Source organism: Eulemur rufifrons, chromosome 7, assembly GCF_041146395.1.
Source record: "Eulemur rufifrons isolate Redbay chromosome 7, OSU_ERuf_1, whole genome shotgun sequence".
NCBI classification, from domain to species: Eukaryota; Metazoa; Chordata; class Mammalia; order Primates; family Lemuridae; genus Eulemur; species Eulemur rufifrons.
In genome coordinates this window covers 149,552,390-149,568,146 of record NC_090989.1, presented here as the reverse complement: position 1 = coordinate 149,568,146, position 15,757 = coordinate 149,552,390, and the positions used below count along the sequence as shown (strand labels likewise).

Genomic DNA, 15,757 nt, shown 5'->3' with positions numbered 1-15,757 from the left:
GGCGTCAGCCTAGCTCACAGCAACCTCAAACTCCTGGGTTCAAGCAATCCTCCTGCCTCAGCCTCCTGAGTAGCTGGGACTATAGGCATGCACCACCATGCCGGGCTAATTTTCTTTTCTATATATATTTTTAGCTGTCCATATAATTTCTTTCTATTTCTAGTAGAGACGGGGTCTCGCTCTTGCTCAGGCTGGTCTCGAACTCCTGAGCTTAAACAATCCGCCTGCCTCAGCCTCCCAGAGTCATAATTAGGTTTTAAGGTTTCAGAAATATTTTTGAATTTATTGGTGAGCAACTGGAACATACCATACAGAGTATTTCAAAAATGCTACCAAGAAAACCAGTTGAAATTCTACCAACAATATAGGTTTTTCAACATATCTTCTTTTCCTACTGGCATCAAACTGAGAAAGTAGGGAGAAAATAATTAAACAGTTTCTGAAGGACACACTAGCCTAAAATTTAGTTAGGAATTCTATTTCTGAACTATATAGAACATCTTGGCCTATAAATAATGGAATGGACTTATGAAGAGAGTATCATTTTGGGCTAAAGGAATATAGGGTGAGACTGAAGCCCTCAGCAAAAGCTGTAAGAGCTTACGGAAAGTGATGAGTGACTTATGTGGGCTTGTCACTGGATTTTATCCTCTCCCATCTCTGATGCATTCATCTTCACACTGCCTTCTGTGTCCTTTTGGAGGGAAGTTATCTAAGCCTTTATCATTTATTCCTCAATATTTTAACATAAAGCCTACAAGAAAAACAATAAATTCAAGGCTCATATTAAAAGCTTGAATAAAAATAATAACAAGCCTTATGTTCTGATCAGTAAAGTCTTCTCTAGGAATAAAATCTTCATTGGTGGAAGTGGAATGCCTTAGTAGACAATGTTTATTTCGGGTGTGACACTCTTACTTTTGGGGGTGGGAAAAATTACTAAATATTAATGTTTGAAGAGTAAGTGCTTTTGTTCTGAGGGATTACTGCTTTATGGACTTGATTTTATTTATCCTTATAGTGTACCATTGCACTACACAATGGCAGATATGATGCCCAATTTCTAATGATTTATCCAAAATCACCTGAGAAAAAGCAGGACCAATGGAAATATAATTAAAACCTCCTAAGAGTGCAATTAATTACTATATATGCACATAAATTAACTATAATCAAAAGTCAAAACTGAGATCTGCTGATTTTATGTTGAGTATAAGTATCTTTAAAGGTATTCTTATTTAATGTGTAATTTAAAAGAATATTCTGGAAACAAATATAAAGATTACATTTATTCTGAGACCAGATATAATACTTTCTAAACTGTAGAAGTACAGGATGGATCTGACTTCATCAGTAATACAAACTCATGATAAGTCATCCTGCAAAAAATGTCTGAACCTCCTCTGATGGACGACATTTAAGATGGGGAAGCAAAAGAAGTTAACCGAATCCTCATGTTCACTGCTGTTAATTTTCCTTATAATTGGTAAAAATGCTGCCCATAATAGATGGTGTTCACATTTCCAATGAATTCATACTTATTTTGATACTCAAATAGAGTAAATGAATTAATATTTCAATTTTAAAAGTAAAAAAGATATTTTAAATTATCTTTAACAACACTTTTTATTTTTACCCTTGGGGAATACACAAATACAGACATTATTAGCTTCTTTAACATTTGTTAAAAAGATATACTCTTTATACTAATGCAAAAGGATAAGACTTCTTCTCACTCTAAAAATCTCTTCTTGTTGTAAAGAATCCTCACTATGTGCAAACTGAGACTCTGGAGCACTCGGCAGGCAGACCGGTGTGTGGGAATACCGGCCAGAATCACTAGGTTTTCTCTGTTCTCTATTAGACAACTGAAAATAAGAACTCTAGTTCTAAATATTAGAAGCAAAGTCTAAATATTAGAAAAATAAGGAGAGGGAATATGACAAAATGCTTCAAAATACATGCCTGAGGTGAGAGCACTTGTATGTTCATATTGTGGCAGCTTTGAGATGACATCTTCAGTTTTTAATCTTCAGGTTCATATCTGGAAATATGAATTAAAAGCATAATATCAGGATACTTTTTTTGTTGTTGTCATCATTACCAAATGAGTTTACTTGAAGCATCTACAGTGACTAAGCCAGTAATACTATATTTTTCACTTAAAATGACTGCTATGGTAGAAGTCAGACACATTCAAGGAATTATGATGGTGAATCAGAGGGGATTTCTGCATCAGGTGGGAAGATGGACCAGACAACTGCTAAGACTCCATATTTGGCATTTAGACCTGTGATGGCTTAGTATAATTATCTCGATTGTCAAATCACCAAGAATAGTTGTTACGACTATGTGAGCAAAGGGTTAACAAATCCCCTTCTCTAAGGACACATCTGATCTTAAATTCACTTTCTAGCTCTGTTCCCCTGGAAGTCTGATAAAAGTAAAATGTACCTGAGTTTCCAGGCAAAACGTCTGATGACAAAAATGACCCCAAATAGTAGACTACATCTGGATTAGGAGGACTATGAGTGAACTATAAATATAGTAGGAGCCACACTTTAGATTTCCCTCTGTGCTATAGTCTTGTAACTGAACATGTCCCTAACTGGGCATCATGCAGGTGCTACAACAGATACCGATCCTACATACAGCATGGACTTCTAAGCCAAGCTGGCTATGGCACCCATCTGCATGGATCTCATTCTCTCCAACCTAAACTGTCACTCGAGGGCACAATATGACCAGCCCTTGGACTGCTGCAAGGACACCACTGAGGAGAATTGCTAATGCTGCCCTGTTAGCTTGTTGTGTTTCCTGTCCAGTATCTTGCTAAGTAAATCCATCACCAAGAGTAGCTTATTGTAGTCACATGTGAGCCTACAGGTCTAGCTGAACCTAAAAAGAAGCCCTGGTGGGCCTTATCGACAAGACCAGGTTGAAGCTCCTCTGCTTTCCTCAAATGAAGGCTTCTGTACTAAATGATCAAGCAACTACCCACTGGTCTGACCACTCTGGACACAGCTTAGGTTTAACAGAGAACAAACATCAACTCAGGGAGATAAATCTCAAGGCAGGATCAGCATGGTTTACTTTGCCAGTCTTTTCCGCAGATCTTTGATTTGGTCATTCTTCTTGGTAAGAATTTCCTTCATGTTTCGATAAGCAGCTGTTTGCTGAAATTTCTTCTCTAATTCCTGCTTAGTGAAAAATGTCAGCCCATTACTAAAAAATAGTTAAGGAAAGAAATAACAAATGTGATGAAAATGTATATATTTTTTGCTCTAACTTTACTAATATTTTGCTTATATTATTTTCTAATTTCCTTAAAAAACATACTTATATAAAATTAAGACTATTCAAACTTTAAAAACATATTCTTTGAAATGAGAAGCCAACAAAATCGTAACATTTTCCCAAGTACAATGTCAGCAAATAACTCAAGCATATTAGTGCTAGATATGGCAAATCTATTTGAAATATTAAACTAATTTTCAGGTAAAATAAGCACAATCTTTTTCCAAATCCCAAAGTAGTTTCAGTATTTTAGGAGGAAGATTTTTAATTTAGTTAAATTTTAGCTCCATATTCTTAAGAGTCTAATCCCCAAAATGAAGAATCTAGCTGTCTACATATTACATACAAATTATGAAGAAGGTATAGAAACCCTTTGAAAAACAAAAGTCGCCCATTCCTCTGCAGGCTGTAGGAAGAAGGAGAAGAGTAACACAGGCCCATGGAGGGTGGGCTGTAAGCCTTCTATAGAGGAGCATCTCACCACCTCACAGAAGGAGAGGAGATTTCTTATCATCACAGATATTTTAGTACAAAAAATGGAAGAATCTCAGTGCCCAGAAAGGATCAATCTTTAGAACATATGTTGGCTAATACATTAAGAAAAAATAATCTGAATCTGTAGTTATTTAACATTTATCTTAGTCACATTTGTTCTCTATACTGTATGTTATCAGTTAATTGGACGTGAATAGACAAATCCCTCAAACACAGTCTTCTGACCTTTTCAGCCATTCTCAGCTGCTCCTGAACCCTGAGTAGATCATGCTTGGCTGTTGCCAGATTCTCCTCCAGTGACTTCTGGTTTTCTGTCTTGTCATTAAGTGTCTTCTGAAACTCACTCTTTAAAGTAGCAACTGTGTTTTCCAAGTCACTCAAGTCTTGGGCCTTTATAAAATCCTATGAAAAATGAATACATGAACATAATTTCCTGTTGATATCCTAAATAATAACTGTTTTAGAATGGTCGTTCAACATCATAGGAGATGAAAGAAATGATGTGTGTGCACACCAGCCTTCCTCACCAGCCAGGGTAAGCGCCCGCCCTCTCAGGGCTGCCAGCAGGCCTACTCAGTTGTCAGCCGCTGGTGTGCAGTGTCTTGCACATGGCAGACATTCAGTAGTCGCTGAATTCCAAATATATAAAATATGATTTATGAACTGCTGGTATTCCACTCTAAGAGGAATGGAGAGAGGTGAGATCCTAAATTTGACAACATCGTGTGTACCGCAGTTGAGATGGCAAATAGGTTTCACTTTGAAAAGCCAAGTTAAAAAAAAAAATCCTGATAAAGAATTTTGAATTCTTCAAAATGATACAGATGGAAAAATAAAAATAATACAATTTATACCAAAAATTTAATAGACATATGTTTTAGTCACTATTTATAAGAAAATACCATGAGAGCATGATTAATAACTGATTATATGGTTTTCTAAATTTGCTAGACTTGAGTTTTTTATATTAACAAGGTGCACGTTGTTGCATACTCTGACAACTGCAGCACAATGTAAGCAGCTGCATCTTCTCTCTATCTGGATATTGGTTTTGACTGGATGAGATTCATGAGAGAAAGAAGACTTGCACTGATATGACAGGAAAATGGTCTATAATTGGTAAATATGTAATATGAAGCAGTCCTTTCAATAAAAGAAAAAAATCCTTGCTCAATTTTGAATCTGGTCTCTTTAAAAAACATTTTCTTTCACTCCAACTAATGAAGGTATATATCCATTTTGCTTTTATGTCTAAAATCTTAAAGTAAAATTGGAACAAAGCCTCAAATGGCTTTTAAACAAGTTCATCATCCAAAAATGTTTGCAATTGTTGTACTTTTGAGAAATTATAAAGCTGTTCTGGGACATTCAGCTCTGTTTTATAAATCTATGGTCCTTGGCATATAATGATTGAAAATCATATATATTTTCCTTTTTTTTTTTTTTTTTTGTTAGCCATATAAGAAGCATCCCCCTACTTAAAAAATTTCTACAGATGAAATGGTGAATGGTGCAATGTCTGAGATTTGCTTCAAAAAACATAGGGGGAGGGAAGAAGAAAGCAGAGGTACAGTTGAAACCAGACTGGTCATGTGCTGATGACTGGTGAAGGTGAGTGATGACCATACTCGTTATGCTGTTCTCTCTACTTTTGCATATGCTTGAAATTTTTCATAGAAAAAAGTTTAACAAAAACCTAATGAAGTAAATTTTTCGAAATGTTTAGCAGACATTTTATAATGACAGTACAACCACTAGAAAAGCCAATGCTGCACTGAAGTCACCCAAATGGTCTCATTCACATGAAATCATATTACAGCATCCACACTCCATGGAAAGGCCACAGGGGACAAAACTGCACACGATATCAGTCACTGTACTCAGACAAGCCCGGAGAACTACACCACTGGACTTCGCTGTATTGCACAGTGCTGCCAGATACAGATGGATCTGAAGAGTCATAACCAGTCAATTCATGCCATTTGTCACACTCATTGGAGGCAAACTTACATAATGTTCAGTCTAATAAAACCCAAACATAAATCCATTAACTGAAAACTTTTCCTTTCATTTCCTTTTTTACATTGTAATTGGACGTCAAAGTAAAAGGGGAAAAACTTAAAAAAAAAAAAAATAAATTTAAGAATACCTTGCATGCTGGGGAAATGCCAGGACATGTTAGGCAAGTGAGCTGTGTATCTGCCCTGTCTGCCCCAGAGGATGGACGGAGGGAAGGGCACTGGCTCTCACCTGGCCTTTTCTGGGCAAGAATGTCCCAATATCAGACAACCGTGGCATCTGTCTCAGGGAGTGGCAGGGGGTAGGGTATAATGAACAGTAATTAAGACTTAATGTTAAGTTTCTAACTTTATTCTACTTAGAAAATGTGAAAAGATAGCTAAAACTATCTTCACCTTTTGATTTCCTTGATCAAGCTGTAAATCTTGGAGCGCTCTTTCTAGTTTTGATTTCTCATCCAGGGCATTTGTAGCCTATAATGAAGTTTAAACAAAACACGTTCAGTATTTAATCTGTACGTAACTCTTTCAATAATTTAGTTAAAGGATTTTTCAGTTACCTGTGTTTCTATGGTCTTCAACCTTGACTTCAATTTCTCATTCTCTTCTTGAAGTCTTGAAATTTCCTTTGTGAGGAAATTAAGGCTTTATTATTTTAACCAAAATATTTAATATTTGAAATTACTACTTGTGTTACTTAAAAACCTAATTTTAAAATTAAATGTAAATTACATAATAGTTCAAAAATGCACTATTGGTATTTTGGTAATATCCCAGTTTTGCCTAGCCTACCAGCCTCGAAACCTGTGAGTCAGCTTTGGCTCTAAGACCTCCAGTTCCTTTTCTCTCAGTTTCTCAGACATACCTTTCCTCCTTCAGCCCTCTGTCCTCAACCTTCTTCTGAAGACTCCTTTCCCTGTCATCTCTCACCTAACTGGTCCTGCAGCTCTTGGGTCTATTCTCAGCCTACACTGCACAGTGCTGCCACTTATCCTGAGAACACTATCTTCGTCACTTCAGCACTTTGTGCTCAAGCCCCCAAATGGCTCTGACTGAGCTGAGGCCAAACACCTTTGCTCTTCTGCAGCTCACGTGAGAATCACCTGTCAGTCCAGTCTTACTTCTCACCAGGTTCCAACACACACCGGCCCAGTCACAGGGCACTGCACTCTGTTCCAGGTCATGCCGGCCTTCTGTCTGCCTCGGACCACTGCCCATTCTGTTCTCCTGACTGACATGCCTCCTTTTTTTCCCTCTAACAATTCAATCTGTCTTCACCCTTCAAGGCCCTGCTCGGGCACCACCTTACCCAAGAGTTGGTTCTCACCTGCTCTCATCCACATGGAACTGTGTCTTCTCTGCTACCCTGCGACACCTGTAGCACACAGGAGAGTATTCTCCTGTCTCTGCTTCTGAACAGCAGTTCTACCTTCCCAACAAAACTATTACATTTTTGAGAGCAAGAGACCACGTATCACACTGCTTTTTATCTCTAACAATATCTCGCATAATGTTGAGAATATAGAAGTCATGAAAAATATTTATTTGTATACAGGTTGAGCATACCAAATCCGAAAATCTGAAATCTAAAATCCGATGCTCAACCAGGCATGTATAATGTAAATATTCCAAAATCTGAAATCTAAAACACTTCTGGTCCCAAGCATTGAAGATAAGACATACTCAACATGTACCAATAAATAATTTTTATAAACATCTTTAAAAAATCTCCTTCCTTGTTATCACATATCATAAACTTCAAATGTCCATCAATAAACACTATCCAAAATTGCATTCCCTTGACTTTGAAAAGGTGTGAGCGAGAGCTGTTTCACAGCCTAGATAAGTATGCTCTCCTCTGGCCCCCGGGTACCACTGGTACTGTGACAGACTAATTACCCTCAGTGGACCAAGGCCTGAATCAACCTCCTCCCATCTGTTTCTCTACTTGAGAGCTGCTCAGGCAATGAAAGGACAGAATTAGAGGTTTTCCATTTCTCAAAATGATAACATTACCTTGTTTAGGAGTTCTGTTGTTCCACCTTCATTAAGTGGAACAAGTTTTGGCTTTATGATCTCTATGATAGGCTGAAACAAAATAAAGAAACCAAACTGAAATCACCACAGAATAAAGCATTTATAATCACCGAACACTTGCACTTTCTAAGTGGAAGATGCTGTATGTAAACATAACCACTGGGATGTCAGTTCCACAGGCATGAGGATTTTTGTTGGTTTCACTCTGTTATGTCCCAGTGCCTAAGATGTATATGGCCCAATACATGTTAGAGATAAAAATGAAACCTATCTTCCCCATATCTTGTAAAAAAATACAGAAGGAAGGAAAATGAAGGAAGAAAGGAGGGAAGGAAAAACGGAGCTCAAAGTCAGACCTGATATAAATCCTAGTGTCTAGGGACTAGGATTTTAACCTGCAGGAGCTGAAACAGAGATTTCTGCATGAACCTTAGACTCTGTGAAAAACTATAATATAGACTTAGGCAAGTACACTACAGAAGAAAACAACTTGGCACAAATATTCTGGCACTTTAGTAATATGTATTAAAAACAAAAGAATCCATGTTCTCTGACCCAGAAATTTCTTAGTCAGAAATATGTTCCAAAGGAATAATTGGAAAATGTTTTGAGTATGTACGTGGATTCATCTTAGCAGTGTTTATACAAAAACAGGGAATATTTACGGTGCATCTACAAAATGGAATGGTAAGTGGTCACTGCAGATAATGAGAATGATCAGAAAGAGAAGTGGGTAAGTACTAGTATTGTCTCTCTTTGGCAGATGAGGAAAATGAGGCTTAGCCATCTCAGGTAACCTGCCTGTGGTCACACAGCTAGTGAGAGGCACAGCTAGGATGTTTGCTCAAAGCCTGTGCTCTGCATCATCTCAGTGAAGAGTTTATATGGGTGGGATTGAGACTGGACTGCAGGGACTGTGTGTGTGTGTGTGTGTGTGTGTGTATAGATCATAATAGGTAAAAACAGTTTCTCATAGTTACTTCTAAAACTTCTTTTGCCTGAAAATCTGAGAGACAATTTTTGAATTCTTCTCTTGAATTGAATGATTTTCCTACAGAGTTCTCACTTTGACCTCTGAATGCTTTGAGTGACATGATGATTTTAAATACTGGCTATTAAGATATGGATTTAGAATAACCAAAAACTTACCTTTTTATTTGAAGACATAAATTCTGCTTTTTCAAATTCTGCAACTTGTTCTAATAATTCTCTTGAAGATAAAAGCAAATATAAAAAATTATTCAATTAAAATAGATTTATATCACACACAAGAATAAAATCACTGGTACGAACCTATTACATGTGGAGAGAACAGAGCAAGATGGACAAAACTTTACCACATCGAAATGATGTTGAGTTAAAAATGGTTGAAAATCCAAATCACATGGACCCAAATTTAATAATCCACAACACCTAGTATTTTGCAGCTACTAGGTATACAATGTATATTGCTAGAAATAAACTACAATGTTAACACAAATATCAGCGACATTTTTAGTCAACTCTATTTCTGAGATGCTAAGGAAACTATTCTATTACTTAATATATCATTAGCTAGTATGTGTTCAAGAAAGACAAACTGATTTTTCATACAGTAGTCTTAGAAAAATGGAATTAGTCCACAGTATCTACTGAGAAAGAGTATTACATATTCCCAAAAAATGCAGGGTGAGACACCTGACGGTTTGCAAAGGTAAACGAGAGCTGACTATGTACACAAGCTACGGAGTGAATGGCAGTGACTACTCTTCTAAGTTCCTTAAAACATCAGCTTCTCAAGAGTTTTCTCACCAGACAGCTGCAGAAGTTAAATGATTCCTTCCCTGTCCATAGCTATTCTCAGCATTGTTCATTGCTTTCCACATGAGCTGCGAGCGTGCTGAGAGAGCAGTTCACGGGGCTCGGTGGTCTGGCCTTCCTGATTTCTGGCATGCCTTTTCTTAGAATGACTTTCAACTTCACCAATTTTACCATATTTTTGAAATTGAGCTCTTTGATACTGTTCAGCTCATAAAATTTTTTATAGTTTATACTTCCTATTTTAAAGATGATGTATATAATTTTAAATGTAATTATTTAGGAATAAACTTCAAATGCTACTAATCTGAATTCACAGTATTTATTATATTTGAATTAATTTTTCAACTGTTTCTTTTTTTGTTAATCTTTATTTTTAGTTGACCTATCTATAAAGACTGACTGTAATACTGACCAAGCTAACAAAGGTGCTACAAGGAGTAATTAATCATAGCCTAAAAAGCAATTTCATAAATCTTTGTAATACCTTGGACAGTAGAAAGAGAGAATTTTTAAAAGGATGTTGAGTGGGACCCAAGAAATCATTCAGTGACTCAATGCTTTGCTGCTACCCCACCCAAATTTTCTCACACACTGGCCCCAAGAAAAGCAGCACCAAAGACATTCACTAAATTTTAAGATTATGCTTGGGCTACTATTGTTACAATTGCAGGTACAGATTTTATTACCTGTTTTCAAGTTCAGAGATGTCTGTCTGCAGCTTAAGGTACCACTTTTCAGCTTGTGAAAACAGCTGCCGCAGAAGTAACACATTGGTGTAGGCAGTGTTGATGAGCTCAGACTCCACCTCACTGTGAACCACAGCCTGCAACCCACTCAGGACTTCAGAGACTTCATCTATGGTGAAGGTCTCCTCCACCAGCCTGAAAAACCACCATGAACCCAAACTTCTGGGTAACACAATTTACTAATTCACAAAATGCAACAAAATTAAGAAATCCACATTCACGTCATCTAAGGGATTAAAAGATTACAGTGAAAATCTCTCTGGGGACTGTCTTCTTTATTAATAAGACAGATTGAAATGAATTTAAACTCAATTTTTGATATCTAATCAAATGATTAAATTGTGGCTAATTCTTCAACTGTGCACATCCTTTTTAAAAAAGTTTTTTAGTTATTTAAACATTTTTTTAAATGATGGGGTCTTGCTATGTTGCCTGGGCTGGTCTCAAACTCCTGGGCTCAAGCCCTCTCTGCCTCAGCCTCCTGAGTTACTAGGACTACAGGTGGAAGCCAGCATGCCTGCTGCACATCTGTTAATACAAGTACATGCTCAGAAACATTCCCCAAACCATCATGTAATTTTTTTTCTTAAAATTTTCGGTATGAAACATTTTTTACTTCAATCTCCACTAAACTCAAGTTTTATTATATTTAATTTCTAAAGTCACATGGAAGGTATAGTTTCTCCTTTCTATTATTTCTCCAGCATTTTAATAATTATATTGAACTATTCACATGTTAGTAAATGCCTATGAGAAATAAATGGTAATTACATATTGCTTCTTTTAGCATTCTTGAGATCCCAAATGAAAAAAAAAACACCTATCTTAAAGCTCCACTGACCACTCCATAAAAATGAACATCATCAGCAACAACGGCATTAAAAATCTACTTTCACAGACAATGTTTGGGTTGGAAGAGAACTTCAGAACCATCTTCTTCAATACCCCAACTTTACAGGCAGGAACACAGGTCTGAAGGGCGGAGGTGACTTGCCTACAGTCACACTGGGGGTGTATCACACATACAATCATCTTCAGAATCTCAGCAACATGCCCAACAGCTGAATCCTTGAGAAAGCTTCTGGGCACACCTCCTGCTTTCAACAAATTTCCTAGTAACACAGTCCCCTCCTCTCCCTGCCTCTACCCCGCAAAGTCCCTTATCTCTAAGACTCTCAGGAGGTGAAAAGCAACTGCCCCAACCCCAGCTTTATATTCTCCCTCACTTCTAAAAGGACACAATCAAGATCCAGTTACACTAAAGTATTATCATAGTTATACTCAAGTTAACAGTATTTGATTTACAATTCTTTAACAGTTCATCTAGTCAGCAGAATTTACTCTAAAAAACCAAAATTTTATTTTTTATAAAAGTCTTTATTAAATATATTAACAATCTTTCTATAGTCTTTTTTTTTTTTTTTTTTTTTTTTTTTTTTGAGACAGAGTCTCACTCTGTTGCCCAGGCTAGAGTGAGTGCCGTGGCGTCAGCCTAGCTCACAGCAACCTCAAACTCCTAGGCTCAAGCGATCCTCCTGTCTCAGCCTCCCGAGTAGCTGGGACTACAGGCATGCACCACCATGCCCGGCTAATTTTTTCTATATATATTTTTTTTTTAGCTGTCCATATAATTTCTTTCTATTTTTAGTAGAGATGGGGTCTCGCTCTTGCTCAGGCTGGTCTCGAACTCCTGAGCTCAAACGATCCGCCCACCTCGGCCTCCCAGAGTGCTAGGATTACAGGCGTGAGCCACCGCGCCCGGCCTCTATAGTCTTTAATAGACATATCATGTTCTTGCCAATTAAGTTGCTTTCATCTGCTGGGGGTTAGGGAAAGTTGTTGTCATCTGCTGGGGGTTAGGGAACCCGATTACCTAGTTTAGTTTAATTAGTTTAACGGGTTGAATGGGTAACAGCCTAAGGCTGATGGCCTCTACCGTGGAGTCGTTCATGGCTTTATGATGGCCATAGCTTACTTGGAGGTCTTTTTCACTTATGTCTGACTTGACATTTAATTACCTTCCATTATTGGTCCAACCAAACTAATAATTATCTCTTGCTACAAATCAATTAACAATTTTGGTACTAGTCAACAAGTTTTTCATGGTTTCCTGTTGTTTTCTCACCCCTAATTCTTTAGTATAAACCACATAGGTGTTTTATCACTAATTGCCATGTCTTGTGGCTCTAATATTTTAAATAATAACTCAAATAAAGTTCTGGAATCTTTAATGCAACCAGCCAATTAATTCGTAAGTCCTTTGCAATTTCCTTACTGCCCTTCTGAAACTTTGCCATACCATAATTATCATTATGTGCATGTCTAATAGAGTAACTGGTCCCACCACAATCCAATTTCTTGAGTTTCATATATCTATGAGGCTTAGTGTAGCTGCTCTCAGTGAATAATTGCAATAATTCTAAAAACAGTTGTTATGGCTTCTGCTATGGCATCTCCACGCTGGCTAGAAGAAGGAATCCATATTCCTATTTGGTTTCCTTAGAGTCCTCTGATACCTGCTCTCCTTGAGGTCTTGGAAGCAGGAATCTACAGTTTTGAGTCTCAAGCCTCTCTTTGAACGAGCAAATCGCATATAATTAATGACTTCATTTTGATGGTGCTCATTTAGGCCCAACTCTGCCTGAAAAAGAGAGAAGTAATTTGACTGTTAGTCTTGAAGAGAGCCAACAATGAAAATATACAGTATTCTGTGGTAGAGACTGTTAGATGTCCATCAAATTCTGTTCTTCCCTACCCACCCTTCATGGCCTAACCTGTTTTACCTACTCTGTGATGCCTCTCAATATACCCTCAGTGACTCCACAGTTATGCCCTTCTCCAAAAACTAGCATATATCATCTCTGCTGCTTCTTTGGCATCACCACAGATAGATTACTACCTTGTACTAACAGTCTTTTTTTTTTTTTTTTTTCAGGTATTGCTCCTCCAACTAGATTGTAAGCTCCCTGAGGGCATGAATAATTCCTTACACTACATGACACCTAGCATAGTATCTGTGCATCAGGGGTGGCCAATTCATTTCTGTTAATTACTTTTCCTCCTGTCAAGGAGAGTTAAGGCTATCCTAGGACCAAGAAAGCAAAATTACTCAAACTAAGAAGGATAAACTTTAGGATAAAGGACAGAAAAATTCCTCTAAAATGGATGGGAGTGAAGAAAGGGAGCAGAAATGGACAGCTGAGTTCATTAACAGAAATAGCATCAGCCTAGGAAATGGCTATTCATAAACCTTTGCTTCCACATGTACACTGTATAGATCTAATTATTAGAAAGGAAATGGAATAGGTCGATGTGTTGTATAAATAGACAAAGCAATATGTTAGAAACCAGATTTTAGCCTAGCTATGCAACTATCTACCTGTGTGACTGTTACCAAGTCACTTAACCTCATTGACATTAGTCACCTGTTAAATGAGAGGTAGATATGATCAGCTCTAAGATGTTTAGAAACAATGGGAGGTATCCAAATGGGGAAATCAGAGGTTGTTTGAATTTTGCTGCAGAAATACTATATTTAAATAATAAAAAAGTTTTATTCCTGAAAACATACAGCAAGAAATCCTACCAGAGCACTGCCAAGCTAGTGTCTTGAAACTGCCATAAAGTGTTTGGGAGGGGGAGGTAGAAGAAAAGAGGGGTAAGGTACCAGAAATAGTTCCCTGTTCCTGACTATGCCCAAATATCCATATATGATTTTATTATGAGAAGTATACGGCAGAAATTGTACTGATAAAATGAACACAATCTAATAAAACTTACAATATACTGAGTGCTTAATATTTTAGCAGGTACTGTGCTATTTTATATGCATATTTCATTTATCATTTTAACAACTCTAGTTACTACCTGCAATTTACTAATGAAGAACCTGAACCTGACTCCAAACTCTCAGGTGTTAACTAAATTGAGAAAATAGAATGGGGACAGATAACAATTTTTTGTGCTATCACCATTATATTTTCAACTCATGATATAATACTTTAGGGAAATCAAAGAGAATGAGTGGGACAGGCTCTAAGCTCAATAAGGGTAGGGAACCGCCTGTTTTGTTCATAGGTGTACTCTCAGCTCTGAGAGAGCGCTTGGAACACAGCGTGTGCTAAATAGGAATTCTGGTTGCTGAGGTATTTCAGTAGGCCATTTAAGTGGTGCTTTCAACTCTGGTTTCATCCCTTTTTCTGAACACTTCAGAACTGTGCACTGTTCTGAATATGACTGCTATTTAAGTTGGCATGCTATATTCGCTGGAGGGATTAGTGGTCTTTTCTGAACAGACAAACAAACAAAAATGTTACTCAAATTTCCTCAGCTGTAAAATGGTGTACTTGGATTCTTAAAGTCACTTCCACATCAGAAAGTTGGATTCGTTCTCCCTTCTCAGCTGGTTAACACGTAATAGTTTATGCTGCCAAAGAGATGTGTGCGTATACGTGCACGTATGTGTGAAAACTTACGGCTTTTTGAAATAGAGTGAGAACCCTGCCCTGCGCCTTCAGCAGGCAGCGGTTCCTTCTGGCTCTGTTCACCGGCCACCTGCAGGTTGTGACTGTGCCCTGGTACCCCCAGCAGGAGCGAGAAACCAAGCGACGCGGTGGGAGTCGGGATGCTAGGAGACGGCTTCCCCCAGGATTATCCCGGAGGAGCTTGGGCCAAGGTTAACCAAACCTCCCGCGCCCGGGGCAAGCTCCCTTCCTCAGGGAGGCCAAGGAGAGGGACTCAAATCCTCTGAGGTCAAGCCATCACTCCGGGCCCACCCGCACTACGTCTCCATCCTACTCTGCTGTCCTCTCCTCGGCGCGGTGCGGCGCCAGCGCGCTGGCTACTCACCATGGCGGAAGGCGGGAGTCGATAGCCTAAAGGAGAGAGGCCAGACGGAGTCTCGCCAAGCCTGGGATCACCAAGGGTTGCTAGACCGCAGAAGATGGGGAGGGAGAGTAAATTGTTTAGAAGCCTCCGGTTGCTAATGGGAACGGAGGCACGTGGCTTACAGTTATGCACTTTCATTGGTCCTCAAGATCACGCGACAGGAAGTACCGTATGAACTGTCGACGGCCGCAAACGCATTGGCTTCCAGAGCCGGAAATCCCTCCTTTTCATGCCACGTTCACTTTGGGAGCCGACCGCCGTTGCCAATGGTAACAGGAAGGGGGCGTCTGGGGCAGCCAACGCGCTTGCGCGCCTCGGGGCGTCGGCGTTTGGGTAGTTGGAAAGGTCCTGTGTAGTGCTTCCTGCTGCCTAGGCGTCCCCAAGGCTCGTGCTCCGAGGGCAGATTCCAAATCTTTCAAAGTTGTTCGGGGCGTTGGGCGGGCGCGGCCCAGACTTTTCTCTCCCAAGAGTTCCTGC

General features: G+C 38.6%; 1 protein-coding gene across 1 annotated transcript; it reads right to left on the bottom strand.

Annotated features, from left to right (window-relative positions):
* Nucleotides 1-1,956: 1,956 nt before the first annotated feature.
* LZTFL1 (leucine zipper transcription factor like 1) lies at nt 1,957-15,334 on the bottom strand. Its single transcript, XM_069473514.1, has 10 exons — nt 15,242-15,334; nt 12,910-13,034; nt 10,334-10,528; nt 8,997-9,057; nt 7,827-7,898; nt 6,371-6,436; nt 6,207-6,284; nt 4,018-4,194; nt 3,094-3,197; nt 1,957-2,044 (listed from the first exon to the last, which is right to left on the bottom strand). The coding sequence occupies exons 1-10, from the start codon at nt 15,242-15,244 to the stop codon at nt 2,026-2,028; spliced, it is 900 nt and encodes a 299-aa protein (XP_069329615.1). The 5' UTR covers nt 15,245-15,334; the 3' UTR covers nt 1,957-2,025.
* Nucleotides 15,335-15,757: the final 423 nt, after the last annotated feature.

Excerpts from the sequence above, each read along its gene's own strand:
- LZTFL1 (XM_069473514.1), bottom strand. Across the intron at positions 7,899-8,996 it reads TTATGTCTTCAAATAAAAAG|CCTATCATAGAGATCATAAA; the intron begins GTAAGTTTTTGG and ends ATTTTGTTTCAG. Across the intron at positions 3,198-4,017 it reads AGCTGAGAATGGCTGAAAAG|GAATTAGAGAAGAAATTTCA; the intron begins GTCAGAAGACTG and ends TTCACTAAGCAG.